Here is an 18,785-nt window from a genome sequence, read left to right as displayed (position 1 = left end):
GAAGAACAGAATAAAAAAAAACGTGGGATACAGAATATGTAGTAGTGGGGGGGGGGGGAGGGGAGAAGAAAGGAAGATTGAAAGGGGCGAAAACCCGTTTGGGGCGGGAATGACTTGAACTCTCTCACTGTTGGCTGTATTGACAGTATGTGTTGCCTGTGCCTGTTACTGCTACTAGCAATGGCCCGTTTACTGTTTCTGGTATTGTTGGCAATACAACTAATACAACCCCCAAAAGAAGAATTAGAAATAAAATAGAAATAGAAGAACAAAGAAGAGAACCTTGGAAATGGGCCCAGGTACTAAGTGAACCCCCCTAATCTACAGAAAACACTCGTCTGCCAATCACCGTAACTGTGACAAGATGGTCCAACTTATAAAGGAGTAGGATCCACGCATGAAAGAAAAGTTAGTTAGACAGGATTAGATTGGGAGGAATTGACGAGATGGATCGAGATGGATCTGGAGATCTATGTTTTTATGTTACTTAATTAGTACTCCAACTACTCTATGGCTGTATACTATACTATACTATAATACTATGCCACTATGCCACTATTCACCATACTACACGGTTCACTATATTAATCAACTCTGGTCAAGATATAATATAATACAGTTTTAAAATATTCATTATTTATCTATACTTACACTATCGTACATACACATACAAGCATAATCACTCCCCAAAGGGATGGTTAAATTTCAACAACCCGTTTAACCCACCCACCCATCCCTCATGAGCCTCGCCGCCCATACTTCTCCGCATAACGCTAGGTACGCCACCTTGCCATTCATTCTTTCCATGCCGCATCTCCTCATTCCACACGCGTGCCTCCATGCCTATCGCCATCCCTTGTCCAAGATTCACCCCGTCAAGACTAACTTCCAACTCTCGGCCCCGATTCTTTTCGCTCAATCGCATGGTGATCGGCGTGCTGAGCGGCAACACGAGGGGCCGAAAGCTCAGGCTACGGGCACAGATAGGTGTGAGCAAGATCGAGGGAACCAAAGGATGAATAATACTCCCGCCGCTACTCAGACTGTAAGCAGTACTACCCGTGGGGGTAGAAATAATGATGCCATCTACCACCGCTTCCGTCAAGAAACGGCCCCCGACAAAGATATCCACCACTGCAAGGTGCGGCTCTTTGCCACGGTGGATCAGCAGCTCGTTCATGACGTACACCCCTTGACCCTCATCGCTTTTACCGCGGATGGGGGTGGTCTCTTGTCCATCGGCCGTAAATAGACCAACCTTAAGCCGGTTACGCATCAAGATGGGGGCGCCACGGGTCGATCCCATGGACTTGCCACGGACAGAGGACCATCCCGTTGGTCCACTGGACTCGCTGGTGGATTCTGACGTGGCCGGTAAGGCTGACACCGAATCTGATGCTGCTTCTGGTCCTGGTTCTAATTCTGATTCTCTTCCCTCTTCCAGAACTGCTGTACGATCTCCGGCCCCAGCACCAGACATGTAGACTTCTCGGAACGCCCGCTTAAACTCGGAGAATTTCCATTCGCTCAGAAACCCTAAGGTACCCATACTAAATGATAGTACCGGGGGTACATTGGAGCATGTAGCAAAGAGCGACGATGCATGGAGGATCGTGCCATCTCCACCCAATGTCACTGTAAGGTCCACTTTATCATGAAACGCGGTTGGGGTATCATCTAAGGATGCAGAATAGACAGGAAACGAAAAGGACGAATGAACTTCAGCGGCGGTTTTGGACTCGAGGATCACTGCGGTTGATGGGTATGCAGAAGTGATATGACTGGTAGACGTGTTAGAGAAAATGAGTCTGAGTTATATGACCGGCATCATTTCGGTATAGGTTGAACATACTTGGCAAATTCAATAAGTGACTCTGTCACAGCTGGGGCGCAGTCTTTGCGCACCAACAAGATATTCCGTGGTGGCGCTGGCCATTGGAGAGAAAGCAGTTCGCCTTGGGATTCTGGTGGAACCGTTAACGTTCATGTCCCTGTTCCCTCTTTCGAATTACGAGTCCCATGATGGGTCACACCTTGATACTTAGGGATTAGACGCCGTGACAAGGCGCTAATATCGCGGATCTCGTGACGTGGTGCAGACGAGGAAAAGCTGCGCCGCAGGAACAGACCGGGGATTTTGCGACGGAAAGCGTACTGCATGGTTGGATGACCGTGGCCTCGGTCGTGCAGCAAATAATTCTAGACTGAGTCACATCCAGACGACTGGCTCTCAGAGTTTACAAGTAAAACAGGGAGAACCAAAGGAATCGTTGGGAGGCAGAATGTAAATGTTTGACAAAGACAAGGCGGAGATGAAGCGGCTGCAAACTAAAGCTCACATGGTGCAAATCAGCAATCAGGCCCCACCGCTCTCTGATCTACGGGAGGCGATAGCCGCCAGAGAGAGAGAAACCTCTCACCATATGAGTCTTTACCGCTTAATACACCGCTATCTGTTCTGTAAGCTCTACATAGAGGTATCGTAGTTTTCTGCTGGTCTGAAATAGCCCAAAATGGGTTTTTTCCCACTGGAAGCTATGATCCCCCGTGCCCACCGCTGTCTGATCCCATTTTAAAGCTTGTCCCTCCACAGTTGGGTTCAACACTGCCACTTTGTGGTCCTTACTTAAATCATAATTAAAATCAAATCAGCTCGGTCTCCTGCTATACCTAAGCATTTCTCTTTTTTCAACCTTCGTTCCAAACCGACATATCATTTCAACAGGTGGTCTTTGAGAGCTGTCGCTTATAGCTGTGCTCCAGTGGATCTTCCCCTCCGATCCCGCCAGCTCCCGCTGACCACAAGACCTAAACCACCCCTCCCCACTGGTGGACCAACTTACATCCACCTCGTCCGTGTGCCGATTGTCACCTAAATACCTTTCCACTTGAGACCGTCTTATCCTTGAGCCCATCCGGGGGCTCATCGTGCGCCATGAGCTCAGCCGAGGTTCGCCAGCGCAAGCCTCCCACTACCACAGAAGCGACCGAGCTTCTTCAAGAACAATCCACCAAACCTCCGACCGATCCACGTCTCAAACATGGAATTGCTATGCAACTGTTCAGGTCACTGTTACTGGCGACCTGGCTCGATGGCTGCTGTATCATCCTCTTTGTGACTCAACTTGTCGGCTGTCCATTGTACATCATCAATAAAGAATGGTACTACATGTATATGGCATATACAAAACAAAGCTTCGGTCTGGTGATCACAGCTCTCACAGAATGGGGAAGCCCGACCTTGTTCAGAGTTAGCGGAGATCAAAGTGTACGAGGCCAGCTTCATTTATCGGAAGATGGTCTGCTGAAGGCCGATTTTCCAGAGCGTCTGGTCCTCATTGCCAACCACCAGATCTACACCGACTGGATCTATCTGTGGTGGTTTGCCTACACGAATGTGATGCACGGTCGAATTTTCATCATTCTCAAAGACTCGCTGAAGTGGATCCCCATCGTGGGACAGGGAATGATGTTCTTTGGGTTCATCTTTCTTGCTCGAAAGTGGACGTCCGACAAGGCTCGTATTGAATACCGTTTGCAGAAATTGAAGACGAAGTATATGGCTAGGTCGAATGGGTCGACTTATGATCCCATGTGGCTGTTGATTTTCCCCGAGGGAACTAACCTTTCTATCAACACCAAGCGACGAAGTGATGCCTTTGGTGAGAAGCAAGGCCTGCCGTCTTTCAATCATCAGATTCTGCCTCGCTCGACTGGACTGTTTTTCTGCCTGCAACAGCTAAAGGGAACTGTTGATTGGGTCTACGACAGCACCATTGCCTATGAAGGTCCACCGTATGTTATTAGGTTTTTCTTAGTTTTTCGCTCATACTGTTCAAGCAATGCTAACTGTCTTTTAGTAAGGGTGTTTACCCGGACAAGTACTTTACTCTCCGATCTACATTGCTACAGGGACGACCACCAACATCTGTCAATATGCACTGGCGGAGGTTTGCTGTAGCCGATATTCCACTGGAAAATCAAACAGAATTCGAAGAATGGCTACGAGCTCGATGGGCCGAGAAAGATAAGCTCCTAGACCAGTATTGGGAGACGGGTCGATTCCCCTCTGACCTAGCCGGCTCGATCGAGACCAAGAACGCCTCACCCGAACAGAAAGTGGCTGTTGATGCTGGATATGTCGAATCATATGTTCGATTGCATCATTGGGTCGAACTTGGTCAGATATTTGCTGTGCTGGTTGGCTTGGCGTTGCTGTGCAAGTTTATAGGCAGTTGGTTTCACTGATTGGGTATACATCGGGACTATTGACTCTCTTCACTCTATCTCTACTTTTTCTCTTGACTTTTTTTTTTCGTTTGGCCAAGACATGACGGTTAAGAACTTAAATAATACCTCGCCTGTGACCTATGACCTATACAAATATGAACATCCTTGATGCTTGAATGAAATTATACGTGAATTGACATGTTTCCAAATGCCTTCTATGTGAATGAATCCGTTGTCTCACAGTACGGGCATTCCTATAGGCGGTGACTGTGGCGGTGTGGCGGTGCGTCCGCTCCAGCCACGCCAAGCATCCAATTCTCTCTGGATCCAGCACCGCGACCTGCGAGACAGCTCCGAGTCACTGGCGCGTTTCATTAAAACGTTTCTCCCAGTGAATTGGCCATTCTTCCCCTCGTCACATTCAGATGGGCAACCTTGTTTGATCATGAGCTAAAGTCCCTCGCTCATCCTCTTTTATATCCTACCCACACCATCGCCCGGTGGACACTCTGGACCTTCTTTTCGCTCATCTGAGCGCGCAATCGCAACCATGGCATCCCTCGAAAACGGCCACGCCAATGGCTTGAACGGTGACACGAACCCTCCTACGAGCTCATTGGCCGCTCTGCGATTCTCCGACATCCCTGATGCCATCGATATTCCCGCCTCCAGTTTCGACAGCGAAGTCGAAGTCAGTCTCCTTGACCTCCCCGAAGACCCTACCGAGCTCTGCACTCTGCTGGAGAATGAGCGAGCAGCAAAAAACTTCTGGGTGATCATTGCGCTTGCATATGCGAAACGAAAACAGATCGACCATGCCATCGATATCCTGAACAAGGGCTTGGCCTCCGTCGCCCACGGCGCCACAAAGGAAAAGCTCGGGCTCTTGGGCTGGGTCTGTTGGCTGCTTATGCTTAAGAGCCGTCAAGCACCCCGTGTGGCGCCAGAAGGTGAACTCTACTCAGAAGCTAAGACAAAGGATCACTACCTGCAGTTGGCTACATCGACATTGAACGAGGCGTCGCGACTCAACCCGGCATATCCACCTCTCTTCCTCGCCCGTGGTGTCTTATGTCTTCTCCGTGCATCTCTATACCCTCCTCGTGCTGTTCGTCCCGGTGCCATCGATACCTCCGAACGGGTGGAGGCCCTGCGTCAAGCGCTGAAATGCTTCGACGAGTCATCCAAGGCATTTGGTGGCCGCAACATCATGGCGATTTTGGGACGTGCTCGTGCACTATACATGCTGGGCAGATATGCTGAAGCCCTGGATGCTTATCAGAAGGTTCTCATGAAAGTACCGAATCTCACAGACCCGGATCCTCGTATTGGTCTGGGATGCTGCTTGTGGCAGCTTGGTTTCAAAGATCAAGCGAAGACAGCTTGGGAGAGATCCCTGGCTTTGGTATGTTTATCAAATGAAGATTAAAGCACCAGGGGATACATTTGGCTAATTTTGATTTTGCACCACAGAACCCCGAATCCAAGGTTGCGAATATCCTGCTGGCATTATATTATCTCTACGACAGCTCTCGCCGGTCGACTACCGATCCGATGTTCGGATCTATGTACAAATTAGCCATGACCCAATACACTCAGAAGGCCTTCAAGATCGACAAAGAATACCCCATGACATGTGCCTTGTTCGGCGGTTACTTCCTTCTGCGCAAACAATATCCGACAGTTGAAACCCTTGCTCGCAAGGCCATTGAACAGACAGATGTTATGCCTATTGCTAGTGACGGCTGGTACCTTCTTGGACGCAAATCCCATTACGAAAATGACGGCGCCCGAGCCACCGAATACTACAACCGTTCCGACCAGGCCCGTGGTGGTGGTGACAAGGGTTATCTGCCCGCCAAATTCGGTGCGGTGCAGATGCAGATCTCGAACAAGGATTTTGACGGTGCGAAATTCCGCCTTGAGAAGATTATTCAGCAAAGCAAAAACCCAGAGGCAATGATCCTTCTAGCAGCGCTCCACGCGGAAGAGGTCTTTGCTGTCCAAAAGGCGGGCAGCAAAGAAGATAAATCGACAGAAGCCAAGCGAGCAATCTCTCTTTTGGAGTCCGTTCGATCAATGTGGAAAGACGAGAAGCTGAATCTGACACCCGATGAATCAGTGCTGGTCTATCTTGCTCGACTTTATGAGAGCACAGCCCCTGAGAAGAGCATGCAATGTCTCGTTCAACTGGAGCAATTGCAGCTTTCCGCTCTTCCAGAGAGTGCTCGACCTGAGGATGTTCAAGATGAAGAGGAAATCAAGAAGGTTTTGCGCGAGTATCTTCCTCCTCAGTTGCTCAACAATATGGGCGCTTTCTTATACCAGAACGAAAAGATTGCTCTCGCGCGTGGCATGTTCCAATCTGCACTTAATGCATGTGTCCAGTCACAAGAAAGAGAAGAGCAGCCCAACAACGACGCCTTGGTCACAACTATTAGCTATAACCTTGGCCGGACTTACGAGGCTGCGGATATGTGGGATGAGGCTAAGAAGGTCTATGAGGGTCTTCTAGAGCGTCACAGCGATTACACGGAGGCCAGTGCTCGTTTGACTTATATCAGCCTGCGTCAGAGCCCTGCCGATGAAGGACCCAAAAAGATGGCTAAGCTTTACGAGACCGAGTCAACGAACTTGGAGGTCCGCGCGCTCTTTGGATGGTATCTCAGCAAGTCTAAGAAGCGTGTTGCCAACCTCGCCGAGGACCATGAGCAGCGCCACTACAAGCATACCTTACAATACCACGATAAGCATGATAGATATGCCTTGACTGGAATGGGTAATGTGCATCTCCTCTCAGCCCGTGATATGCGCCGTGAATCTGAGCAGGAGAAGGAGAAACGCCGGAAGGTGTACCAGCGTGCTGTGGAGTTCTTTGATAAGGCTCTGCAACTTGATCCCAAGAACGCCTATGCCGCCCAGGGTATTGCCATTGCTCTCATTGATGACAAGAAAGACCACAGTACTGCTGTGCAGATTCTATCTAAGATTCGGGATACCTTGAAAGATCCAAGTGTCTATCTCAACCTGGGACACGTCTACGCCGAACTTCGACAATTCTCCCGGTCAATCGAACATTATGAGACTGCTTTATCCAAGGATCGAGCCCGCGATGTACAAATCCTCGCCTGTCTTGGTCGAGTATGGTGGTTGAAGGGCAAGCAGGAGATGAACTTGGTTGCTATGAAGACTGCCCTTGACTACGCACAGCGAGCCCAGGCCGTATCCCCCGACCAACTTCATCTCCAGTTTAACGTTGCTTTTGTACAGAACCAGATCGCCTCGTTAGCCTACAGTTTACAACCCACTCAAAAGACCTTGCAGGACGTGCAAGAAGCAGCCGATGGCCTGAAGGAGGCTATTGAAACCTTCGAGCGCATTTCCAAGGAGAAAAACCCGCCTTACCCCAGCGCGGCTCTCGAACAGCGTGCAAACATGGGTCGTACCATCAGCAAGCAGCTTGACCGTGCCATGCAGAGCCAAAAGGAATATGAAGAAAAGAATGCGGCCAAACTCCAACAGGCCCGCGAGGCTCGTGAAGCCGCGATGAAGCAGCGGGAGGAGGAATTACGAAAAGCGCAGGAAATCGAGATTGAGCGGAAGCGAAAGATCGCAGAAGAGCGCCACCAAATGGTCGAAGAAGCACAATCACAGGCCCTCAGACGTGCGGAAGCAGATCGTGCTCGCGAGGCAGCAGAATTGACTGATGATTCAGCGACTGGGGAGAAGATCAAACGCAAGAAGAAGCCTACCTCGAAGCGTAAGAAGAAGGGTGGCGACGACTTCATTGCTGCTGATGATGAAGGCGATCAGGAACGTGGCAGCGCCGAGCCCGAAAGTGAAGGCGAGACTGCCGCACCTAAGAAGCGCCGCCGTCTTGAGCGTCGCTCAGGTGCTAAAGCACAGAGCACCAGCAAAGCCTCAAGCAAATTCAAGAGCAGCGAGAGAGTTGAAGACTCAGATGATGATGAGGAAGAAGCCCCGCCTACTCCTGGCGATGGCGAAGATAATGGGGATCTCTTCGGTGAAGGCGACGGCGCCGATGAGCCCATGCAAGATGAAGAGGTTGCAGCACCCCGTCGTCGCAATAAGATGTCCCGCCGTATTGCCGATGATGACGACGAGGATGAAGAAGAAGAAGAAGAAGAGACAGCCCCAGCTGAAAACAAGGACAATGACAACGACAACGAAGAAGATCTTTTCGGTGACGAAGAGCCCCCCAAGCCAGCTGAAGATGAAGAAATGGAGGACTAAGCTGCGCCGTCTCTTCTCTACTACGATATTATCCGTTCATTGTGTCCTTTGTGATTTTTTGGTTTCATCCACAGAAATTGTTCAGGCGTCTGGGATGGTTTCGAGTAGCAGGTGATCTTTTCGTGAGATGAGATGCATCCATCCCAAACTAAGATATTTCTTCAATTATTGTGTAAATTAGCCCTTTCTTATAGTTGTTTATTCTCAATACCTTGATATTTACATCCTTTACATAGATCTGTATTCCATTGACTACTGAACTATAATCCATCTACTGTAACCTTTAGTATTACATTAACCATGAATTAATGGTCACCCAAGGCAAGAAATTTGTCATATCAGACCTCGGAACAAAACATCGAGTAATAAACTTGATTAGGCTAGATCTCATGAACATCTAAGAATCAATCACCACAAAGCACACGACCCAGGTGCAACCACAGAGCTTTGTTTTGGACAGAAAAAAAGCATCATGATAGAACCTTCAATACTCCGACCAGCCTTTGTTTTCGTACCTAAATACGTAAAATGCCCCAATTCAATCTTATTAATCTAAACAAGACCACAGACCAGAAGCGATTTAATTAAAATTGAACCCCGATCTATCTCCGATCCATTCATAAGCAGCCCCGGGCCCATAACACATTTGACCCATCCAACAAGCCGATAGGCCAATATTCCACTAAAAGCGCAATTAATATAAAAAAGAATCAATACAATGTCATTAATCAGAGACCCAATCCAATGAAATATCGCCTGTATCATACGGGGAACATTCCGTTCAATTCCATTTAATACTCCGTGCTGGAAATGAGATTAGCCCCGGGGCCCGAATTCCATCCGGCCGACCCAGACCCAGTCTGACGGATTAATTTCCGATCCCTGTCTATGCACTGTACCTGGTCTAGTGTCTTAGGTCTAAGCGTTCTAGTGTGGTCTATCGTATTACGCATCATTTAGTGAATTGTGTAGGAAATGGCGGATCAGATTTGCGCTGATTGGAATTTTGTATAGTTTTTCTGTTGGACTTGAATCCGTGCGCTGAAGTTTATTTGTTTACAAGGCAGGTAGGTATATATAACGATCCGAGGTCCGTATACATTTTGGTTTTGCTCATGTGTGCTAGTAGTGCTCAGTGTAGAAGGTCAAGTTGGAAGTGTGTACGGCCATCGATGATGGAATGTACAAGTCTATTGTTCAAGTTTACTAGTAAGGAAACCAGACTCACCGGGTCTTTTTAGGACTTCAGATGTATAGTATGTCTTCGAGTTTGATACTGAGATAAGTAAGGAAAGACATAAGTACGTACTCCAAGTGATACATACAGATCGGATATCAGACTAGGCTATATGTAAGGACGCCATGCATGCATGTCGTAGTATGTATCTCGGCCAGACTCCGCAATGTTACAGGAATTCATTCCCGGTTCTCCTTAACCTGCTGAGCTGCATGTAAAATACAGGATACAGGTGCAGGGTAGTCCCGATCATGCATGCGGGCTTGTAGTATGCAGCATGCATGTTTCGGTATTTATCTCGTCCGTCTCATTTGAAGGCAAAGTCTAGATGGTTCGACATGCATTGTATTTTATTGAGTGGATTGGGGATGCCCTATAGCTCGGGAAGCTACATAGTTATCTGGCTGTTTTTTGGGTAGATTATTTCAATGGGACGGGGATATACAAGCTCCCAAAGAAGTAAGACCATCTTCGAGGGTCTTGCTTACAGTAGAATTCTCTTGAGACGGGTCCCATTTATCTTCAAACCCTGGAGATATACAACCTGAAAAACAAAACACAAATTTAAAAATAGAGTCGCATCGCCTGGAGCTTATTAGCCAGGAATCATGAGCAAGTATCAAAATATGGTGCGCAAATCACCGCCGCTCTTCATTCTTCTTCTCAAGAGTCAAAGAATTAACATCCGGCGACTTCAAATTCTCATCTAAGTATGAGGGACTATCACCAAGATTAGCGTTAACATTGTAATCGTCTTCAAGCTCAGCAAGATCAGTTTTCTCAGCTGAATTGTCCCGACGAGCCATACCTTGCGCGAGCATCGGCTCAAGTAGTACCACGATAAGAATGGCACTGAGCTTCATTGTTTGTTTTATAGGTAGTAAGAAAGATATCAAGAAGGACTGATGCTACTTGGAAATTACCAACGATGAGTTGTTATTTATGCCTAGGACCGAAGTATCTTTGCTGTCAACTTTGTATGAGATATTAATGGCCTTGTATGCCAAGATCATAGTTTGCTCTTAAGGGCTCTAGATATGCATGGGAACAAATATGGAAGTTGAATATTCAAAGGTAAAACCTAGATACTACATAGATACATTTGTAGGTAAGTACCTAGGTATACTGTACGTACTGGATTTTTCCTGACGGGTGGGGCTACCGCATTTAGTGACCGCCGCTTTAATGAGGTTGCTCAGGCTCAGGCTCACTGAGTAGTTTTCAGTCTGGGCTTAGGCTTAGTGAGGTGCTCCTCCTTGTCACGTGATAGAGTAGTGAGCACTCACTGAGCACTCAGTGATCGTGCTTATGATTTTTCGCTGACTTATCTCATGGATTCTCTAGAGGCATCTATTTAATATCTAGCCTACCATACCTAGTCTAGAGTTCTCCATAATATTAATTAATTTGTTTATACTGAATTTGATGACCCTTTATTTTGTAACGAAAGCACTATCTATTTTTTTAAAAAATTTTGATGTATTTTTAGTACTGGAATTATAAACTTAATAATGTCGAATACTTTGTGATGTGCGGTACGTGACGTGTCGAGCTTGTGCGTGCTTGTGCGTGCTTGTACGCGCTGAGCTTGTGGAATAGGGTGTGGTAAGAATGATAGATAAGTAGAAGTGTGGGATCATCTAACGGTACTTTTTAGTGTTTCCCTGTAGATTACTCACCCCCATGCAACATTAGAAGGTACATTTTGAGTATGAGGGTACGAAAATCAATATCCAAAAGGCAATTACAGTTCATTGATTACGTGTCCGATCTTTGATTTTTGACCATTCTTCAGTGATTCTGTGAGCTTGATTCTGGTTTAAATGATTTACGATCAAAGAAGCTTTGGTAGAATGCGTTCGATTTTTTTCTACGGAAGGGACTCATATTTTCCTCGATTCTCTTTACGAGTATTCATTATGAAATGTTTTCCAGCAGCTTTTGCTACCATAAATTGGCAGCTTACCACAGTATGCTCCATTTTCTCAAGGAGTCGAAGGCTATTGACCCATTGGTTTGTAAGATACCCAAGCTTAAGTAAACGGCTGGTTCTCAGTTTTGGACCCTTTGCCTTGCGCCCGCCTCTGCTGCTGCTTTTCTTCCGTTTGTTCTCGCTCTGCCATCTGGTTGCGTCGAGATTCATTCAATGATAAACTGACTTGTAGAAGATCTGCGAGGTTCGAACTTCCATCTGAGGCAAATAAATCGTGGTCGTCAATTTCTCGGAGAATTCTATCGATAGATTCCCCGCCTCCCGACATATGGAGAAAATTTCCGATGGCGGCGTGAACTTTGATCAGCATCGGGTCGGGCAAGTCCCACTCTCCTGCATGTTTCTTAAACTTGATAGTTTTGCTAATTGGGATGTTCTGTTTGGCTTCGTAGTATGTATCGCGAAAAGTCTTAACCTTGTATTGGTTCACAACTCTGGTCTCCTCAAGTACAAGTCGAAACTCTCCAAACTCCCGGTGTTGCGTACTTGTCAACGTAAGAATATTGCGTTCTTCGTTAATCAGAGTAGAGTCCTGGCAGTATCGTTCAACAGCTGGGAAGTACCTCGCGAAAGTATTCCAAAGGGTCCGATGGCGGGTAACAGATTCTGGGTCATACTTGTCGAACGAACCAAGGGCGACTGGAATTATATGCGCTGCTTCTAGAGGAGCGATCCGCGCATTCCTTGGGGCCCCTTCATGGTTAAGATGAAATCCTGTGATCACGCATCGATTCCCATCTCTCTCCAGGCAGTGTTTTCCCAGAACACGTTGTAGGCTCCGGGTGATAGGGCTGATGTCTAGGCCTCTGAGGTCTTCGATAGAGTCTTCGACGCCTTGACGGGGAGAAGGAGTGATAGCAGGTGTTTTGCCTCCTTTGGCTTTCAGCGGGATCACAAGCGCAGTACGAAGATTTTGGACTAATTGGCGCAGTCTTGGGTGGTCAGGGGAGCCGGCCGGTGTGGTGAGTTTGGCTATGTCATTCGCGAGAGTTGATTGACCTTCAGGAAACGGTTGGAGAACCTTCAGGAAGTCTTTGAGGAACTCAGCCGTGTTGTCCTCGGTATTCAGCTTCACGTAATCATCAAGAGCTCCCAGAGCGCGGTCCATATTCTGGCTTAATATTAGCACCAGCCAAATACAGAACATAAGTGTAGACTCACCGTCTGTGCCATCGTGATAGTGGGACCTGAGGAAGGAATGATATGATTGGGCGTAATGAGAAGTGGGGGAAGAGGGGAATGGTGTGATTGGTTGAAGAGGAAGTTCTGCAAGGGGGTGGAGCCGGGCTTTATACAGTATACAGTCGCGTCTCACCGCCTTCTATCTATGTTTTAGCTAGGCAGTAAATAGAGCTAAGCCTAATTGGGTGTGCAGTAGAAAATGTCTTTGGAGCTAAGCCTAATCTTAAGATGTATATTGACAAGTGTCAGAATATTAGCCAAATCAGTACGGAGGACGAAACCAAAAGTCTTGCATGTCCTAAGTCTACGCTAAGCCTTTTTAGGAACGTAATAGTAAAATTGGATGGTATTGCCTGGTATTGCTCTTTCTCTCTCCTCCGTGCTTAACTCTAGCGGCCTTCCCTATATTCATTACCCCCATCAAGCTTAATTATTTCCTCAATATGACACGGTCCATATGCACCAAGCCATCTCTTTCTAAATGGGAGACTGATTTGAAAGTAGATCCACACATGTCCACTAGCGCTGTGCGTTTTATTTGGATGGCTATCTCATACTGGTAGCCCTCTTTGGTGCGATTGGTGGGTGAACTACATGGGTGGGAGCAGGCTCAGTGAGCCGGGGCTGAGCTGACTGATCAGCTCACTGAGCCTGCGCCTGAGCTTACATAAGGCTCAGTTAGCCGATCAATGCGCCGGAGGCCGTGCTCAATTCTACTCAGTGAGCAAAAGCGGCGAGAGGGTGAGCACTAATCCGTAAAGAGCAACCAAAATTCACCAGGAGAAATCCAGTACATAGGTATGTACTAGTAGTAGATCATGCCACCCCAGATGTCTTTGTCCTCGTCACATGCTTCCAGGCAGCTTAGTTCTTGTTTCCTTTAAAACATTTGCCTCACACGCTTTCTAGTGCTCTGAAGCTACCCGTATCTTCTGTTTATCCTCATATAATGTCGGACCCACCTCCTGACAACGATTGTGCCGGTCGATGTTTACTCCCCATGAATGATGCCACAGAGAACCAAGCTCTGTACGAGCCCAACATTGCATGCTCAAGTGAAAACTTTGAGGACATTCAAAGCTCCATTGTGAATGTACCACGGCGGTGAAAGATATGCTGCATAATACGTGGAAGATGCTTGTACAAACCGCAAAGGTCACTCCCGCCATCAGTCCAGAACAGGATAAGCTCGTACTCCTATTGATTACCATGGGGGCGCTCCGAATTTTCAGTCATCGAACTCAGAGTGGCGAGACGGAAAGCAAGGATATTCCTTTTCCCCGCGACGAAGAAGAAAACGACAGCAACCTTCCGTTTCTTGCGCGAGACCTACAGAACGACTGGATCACCAAATCGCAAGACTTCACTTCCCGTGAGCGTGAAAGTCTGGCTGCATTCACAGCTAAACTCTACGTAGCTGGGTCATATGACAATGAATTGAGTTTTGTAGGTCTATGGCTGCTGAAAAACACACTTGAGGAAGAGATACCTCTGAGAGGCAATACGGATGAAGGTGGTGACAAATCTCAGCATGAGGGTTCAACACCAAAGTCTACAATTGCCGACCTACTTCCCGCTTGCTTTGCGTGGTTATCGAATGCAAATTACAAGCTTGTTACTATGGCAGCAAAGAATTACAGCCCCTCCCCGCCTGACTTTACTACATCTGACCACGGAGCTGAAATCGAGCCTCGAAACAAGGCGGTCAAAGCAAACATAAACGGCCCTGGTTTTAGTCTTTCTCGATGGGTCTTTTGGATACTTCGTTTGAAAGAGCTCACGTCTTGTGCAGACGAAGAGATCTCGTCACTAGCGAAGCAGAGCTTCGATGTGATGATCCATACAAGTTTGGTTCTGGGTATTGATGTTCACGGAGAGAAAAACTATTTCGACAAGGTTCACGAAGCCCTCGATGTAGAGTTCAAGGCGAGAGGAATGACTGGGTGTGTTGATGCAAGCGATATCAGCATCTATTTTGACTGGGCAGACTAGTTCGTCCGATACAAATCGGCGATTTAGCAAACATGATGACCATAGAACCATGCATATTCAAGGAGAGCATATTCCAATACTACGCCATAGTCTCAACTAAGCACCCCATTCCAATTTGATCATAGATCTACAGCCAAACTTGAACTACTCGGCGTACTGTAGATGAAAACGGAAAACCCCCATATTTGAAGTTAATGAACACTCCCAAGACATAGAAAACCATCGCATTCATGAGAAAAAAAGAAACTTTCTAATTTTTCATGAACTCTGTCGAAGATACTAGAATAGCAGTAGAAGTTCAAAGTTGCATACTTGTCCCCAAGGAACGAGGAACTTTCTCCTTCCCAGATATCCGGAATACTACCATGTACGACCCGGGGGGATGGAAAGTAAAGTAGAAAAGTGGGACTTGTCCCTCTTTCAGTGGGTCAAGAGCAATGTCAAGCGACAAGATAGAAATTTCACCTTACTCTCATGGAGAGGCTTTTTTGTTTCGGAAATCTCGCATGGCGATAGTTTTAACTCCGATGAATAAAGTGTTCGAATCAGAGGGCAGTAAAGTAGCGGCTCCAACTTTATTCAGGATAAGGTTAAGCTTGGCATGGAAGGTCAAATTTAGATGCGGCTTTTTTAAGGTGGCGAACTTCAAATTCTGCATTCTAGGAACTCAACTCGGTATAAGGTATTAGTATGGTTCAGCATCACTATATAGTGTTCGTCAGTAATATGTTCATATGTTGATCAATCATGATGAGAAGAAGGAAATGATCTACAGAAGCTCTGTAACCAACCCGAACTGATGAGATCACCATTCCCCATTCTTCCCCATTGATTCCTAAATAGTTAGTGATCGTCAATAAAAGTGTCACCATCAATAACGTCTCGCGCTCTCTCTCTTTAAATAAGGAGTTGCCACCTAGGAAAGCTCTGATGGTCCCGACTTGCCCACTGGTTCGGAACAGGAGTTGTCAGGAGAGAGCTCTTCACATGAGCTTCGGTATGACAGCTGTTCATAAACTTTGAAGAGATTTCCCCACTGTGCGTTCCGGAGTGTTCCTGTTTGCTAGAGAGGGTACTTTGTCCACTTTCAAGCTTGGCTTGTGGTATCTTCCCTGGAGTATCCCCCGTAAAATCAACTATTGCATGCCATTGCATGCTTCACGTAGTATGTCATTGACTTTGCTCTATACCAACTATAGGCCTTGAACAAAGCGGAAATGACACCCGGTGTATGCTCTACCAATAGGCAAAGCATTTCCAGGTCGTTCTCGTGCTTCTTCGACCTCAAGTAAGATGTCTTGTTCAACTTCAGGGACCTCAGGTACTTAAGGCACTGCTTCTTCCCCTGGTCTCTTGTTCCTCTTGATCCTTTCTTTCTCTTCTTTCATTTTATCTTCGTCCTGCTACCAATTGGCAACTTTGAATTGACAAGATCGGACCTTCGACAACCGCCTCGAATCCCACAATGCAGTATCGCATTGCAGCTCTCTTCGCCGTGACGGCCGCCGCCGTCCCCATCATCTTGAGCGGTGACAACGCTGTCGTAGCCCGTTCAGAGGACGACCTTATACGTAACCTTGACCTGGGCCTTAATCTCCTGGGAGATGGAACCACCACTGGCACAGCAAACGCAAAGCGTGCCGACGAAGATCTGATCGGTAACCTCGGCCTCGGTGCTAATGTCGCTGGAGATGGAACCACCACTGGCGTAAAGAATGCCAAGCGTGAAGAGAATGATCTCATTGGCAATCTCGGCCTCGGTGCTAATGTCGCGGGGGATGGAACCACTACCGGTGTCAAGAACGCGAAGCGTGAAGAGAATGATCTCATTGGCAATCTCGGCCTCGGTGCTAATGTCGCTGGAGATGGAACCACCACTGGCGTAAAGAATGCCAAGCGTGAAGAGAACGGTGTTATCAGCGACTACGCCGACTTGGCATCCGACTTTGCCAAAGCCTTTGATAAACGCTCATCTGAGGATGGTGTTAGTAACCTCGGCCTTGGTCTCAATGTTGCAGGCGACGGCGATACTACCGGTGTCAAGAACGCAAAGCGCAATGAAGAAGACCTAATCGGTAACCTCGGTGTCGGTGCCAATGTTGCAGGGGATGGAACCACCACTGGAGTGAAGAATGCCAAACGGTCCACAGATATCGATGTGGGTGGCCTCGGTATTGGTCCAGCCGATGTGGGCATTCCGGTCATTGATCCTGATGTTTAAACTGATTCAATCGTCTGGAAATCTGCTGTCTACGAGTTTGTAAGGTGACATGCCTATGGTTATGATTAAGATGCAACATACTGACTCATGAAATCAATAGTCTACTATTTATTGTGACTCTGAGTCGTTCATTCAAAAAGTTTTCTTTCTGGGCTTGGCGTTTGGGATATTGAACTTACTGGTGCCCCGTATACAATAATCTTAATCATGTCTATAATTTTAACGTCTAATTTGACAAGATAATATGACGTTGTTAGTTCGGTTCTGTTGCTAATCATAGTTCAAGGCTCTGTATAGTCTGCATAGTGACACCTGCTATAGTAACTAGTTCATTTTAGCCCCTATTAGTTCATATTATGGGGCGTTGTGATCGACTATGATGACCCATTGAGCTGGGACAATTATGGAAATTGTAATTGAGATTTTCGAGTAGCCATGGTTGATCACCGTACTTCGTACAGGCTGAAGTCAGTATGGTAATGCATTGTACAATCTAGGAATATGCTGATATCATTAGATCTGAAAATGTAAGGTCCACGTTGATCGCATCAGCATAGATTCCTCGATCGGATATGAGACCACGCGGTACAATTAGCTGGCTGTTAACTACTGAGTAAATTACGTACAGATTACTGTAGCAACAAGCGTGAAGAACATGAGAATCCGAATGAAATTAGAAATAAAATTAGAAATAATCTCATGGATCCTTCCGCTCCGTAGAATACAATTGTACCTGACATAGCTCCTGTTCCTGTCCTATCCTTCGTCCCTGCAGGATAAGAGGCCCGAGGGTGCGACGGGCGAAACAAATACTAATAAAAATCGACACGAAGCCTTATTCGCAAGCGAGAGGCTCGCGCGCCAGTCTCGGGCTAAATCTGACCGTTATGTGTCCCGTCTGGGGCCAAATATGGGTCTCCACGGCCCTAGGGTTACAATCAGTCAAGTGCGACACCGATGGCAGCGAATGACGAAAGATCACGAAATGGTCTGGCCCCCTCTATTTTGACTAGTCTTCCATCTAACTGTACTATCTTATTATGGAGCGGAGGATTGAATGGAGTATACGGAGAATACATTTCAATGATGTTGAAGGCGTATCAATGCCAATGCGCTTTCTATACACTAAAAAGGGGCCAATTGGTATTCCAAGGTTGTAGGACGATCTCTCCTGCTTGAAACAGTGGATAGGGGAACTTACGCCAATCGTGAAGAGTATAGTAAATTTAAATGTGCATATCCAGTTCCTTCGGGAATTCAATCCATGGATCAACATGATGTCGAACTGGTTCTTCTCGGCAGGGCCGTCAGGATTCTCAGGAACCATTAACCATTAACCATTTTAATATGTCCGGAGTACGGGGTACGGGAGGACTACTGTAGAGCATGTAGTAGTAATGCGGGGGCCACATAGCGTTGCAATAACATCCAGGAAGTTCAAATCATGTGCGATTGTGCGATAAGAAGCTTTTACTATAGATGGCATTCTTCACTGGCGATCGCATTGATTCGTGTTCTGTGCTCTGGATGGAATGTTCTCTCCAGGTCTTGTCTTGTCTTGACCTGGACCAGGGGGCCCCATCAGAGGCCGTGAATTGGCCCCGGGGGTTTTCATGTTGGCTCGGGATCGGTTGACGTGAAGTTGGTTTTTTGGCCCCAAGTCCAAGCCACGGGAG

At 47.0% G+C, this 18,785-nt stretch overlaps 7 protein-coding genes across 7 annotated transcripts; 4 read left to right on the top strand and 3 right to left on the bottom strand.

The window, feature by feature from the left end:
• Positions 1 to 679: 679 nt before the first annotated feature.
• On the bottom strand, positions 680 to 2,160 carry N7478_011391 (NADH kinase POS5; the record flags this gene model as incomplete). The annotated part of the gene is made up of 3 exons (XM_056927605.1): positions 680 to 1,781; positions 1,853 to 1,964; positions 2,034 to 2,160. The coding sequence occupies 3 exons, from the start codon at positions 2,158 to 2,160 to the stop codon at positions 680 to 682; spliced, it is 1,341 nt and encodes a 446-aa protein (XP_056774653.1).
• A 775-nt stretch (positions 2,161 to 2,935) lies between these two features.
• N7478_011390 (lysophospholipid acyltransferase family protein) lies at positions 2,936 to 4,248 on the top strand (the record flags this gene model as incomplete). The annotated part of the gene is made up of 2 exons (XM_056927604.1): positions 2,936 to 3,795; positions 3,861 to 4,248. 2 exons carry the CDS (start codon positions 2,936 to 2,938, stop codon positions 4,246 to 4,248), a joined length of 1,248 nt encoding a protein of 415 aa, XP_056774652.1.
• Positions 4,249 to 4,780: 532 nt separating this feature from the next.
• Positions 4,781 to 8,484, top strand: N7478_011389 (putative RNA polymerase II transcription elongation factor (Ctr9); the record flags this gene model as incomplete). The annotated part of the gene is made up of 2 exons (XM_056927603.1): positions 4,781 to 5,635; positions 5,704 to 8,484. The coding sequence occupies 2 exons, from the start codon at positions 4,781 to 4,783 to the stop codon at positions 8,482 to 8,484; spliced, it is 3,636 nt and encodes a 1,211-aa protein (XP_056774651.1).
• A 1,875-nt stretch (positions 8,485 to 10,359) lies between these two features.
• On the bottom strand, positions 10,360 to 10,584 carry N7478_011388 (uncharacterized protein; the record flags this gene model as incomplete). Its single annotated transcript, XM_056927602.1, has 1 exon — positions 10,360 to 10,584. One exon carries the CDS (start codon positions 10,582 to 10,584, stop codon positions 10,360 to 10,362), a length of 225 nt encoding a protein of 74 aa, XP_056774650.1.
• A 1,170-nt stretch (positions 10,585 to 11,754) lies between these two features.
• N7478_011387 (HNH endonuclease signature motif containing protein) lies at positions 11,755 to 12,887 on the bottom strand (the record flags this gene model as incomplete). Its single annotated transcript, XM_056927601.1, has 2 exons — positions 11,755 to 12,825; positions 12,876 to 12,887. 2 exons carry the CDS (start codon positions 12,885 to 12,887, stop codon positions 11,755 to 11,757), a joined length of 1,083 nt encoding a protein of 360 aa, XP_056774649.1.
• Positions 12,888 to 14,009: 1,122 nt separating this feature from the next.
• Positions 14,010 to 14,888, top strand: N7478_011386 (DUF3632 domain-containing protein; the record flags this gene model as incomplete). The annotated part of the gene is made up of 1 exon (XM_056927600.1): positions 14,010 to 14,888. One exon carries the CDS (start codon positions 14,010 to 14,012, stop codon positions 14,886 to 14,888), a length of 879 nt encoding a protein of 292 aa, XP_056774648.1.
• A 1,465-nt stretch (positions 14,889 to 16,353) lies between these two features.
• N7478_011385 (uncharacterized protein) lies at positions 16,354 to 17,109 on the top strand (the record flags this gene model as incomplete). The annotated part of the gene is made up of 1 exon (XM_056927599.1): positions 16,354 to 17,109. One exon carries the CDS (start codon positions 16,354 to 16,356, stop codon positions 17,107 to 17,109), a length of 756 nt encoding a protein of 251 aa, XP_056774647.1.
• Between the last annotated feature and the right edge of the window lie 1,676 nt (positions 17,110 to 18,785).

Source organism: Penicillium angulare (assembly GCF_028827245.1).
Source record: "Penicillium angulare strain IBT 27051 chromosome Unknown utg000008l_segment0_segment0, whole genome shotgun sequence".
Lineage (NCBI taxonomy): Eukaryota > Fungi > Ascomycota > Eurotiomycetes > Eurotiales > Aspergillaceae > Penicillium > Penicillium angulare.
Note: the sequence above shows the minus strand (reverse complement) of the source record. Positions and strands in the feature narration are given on the sequence as shown.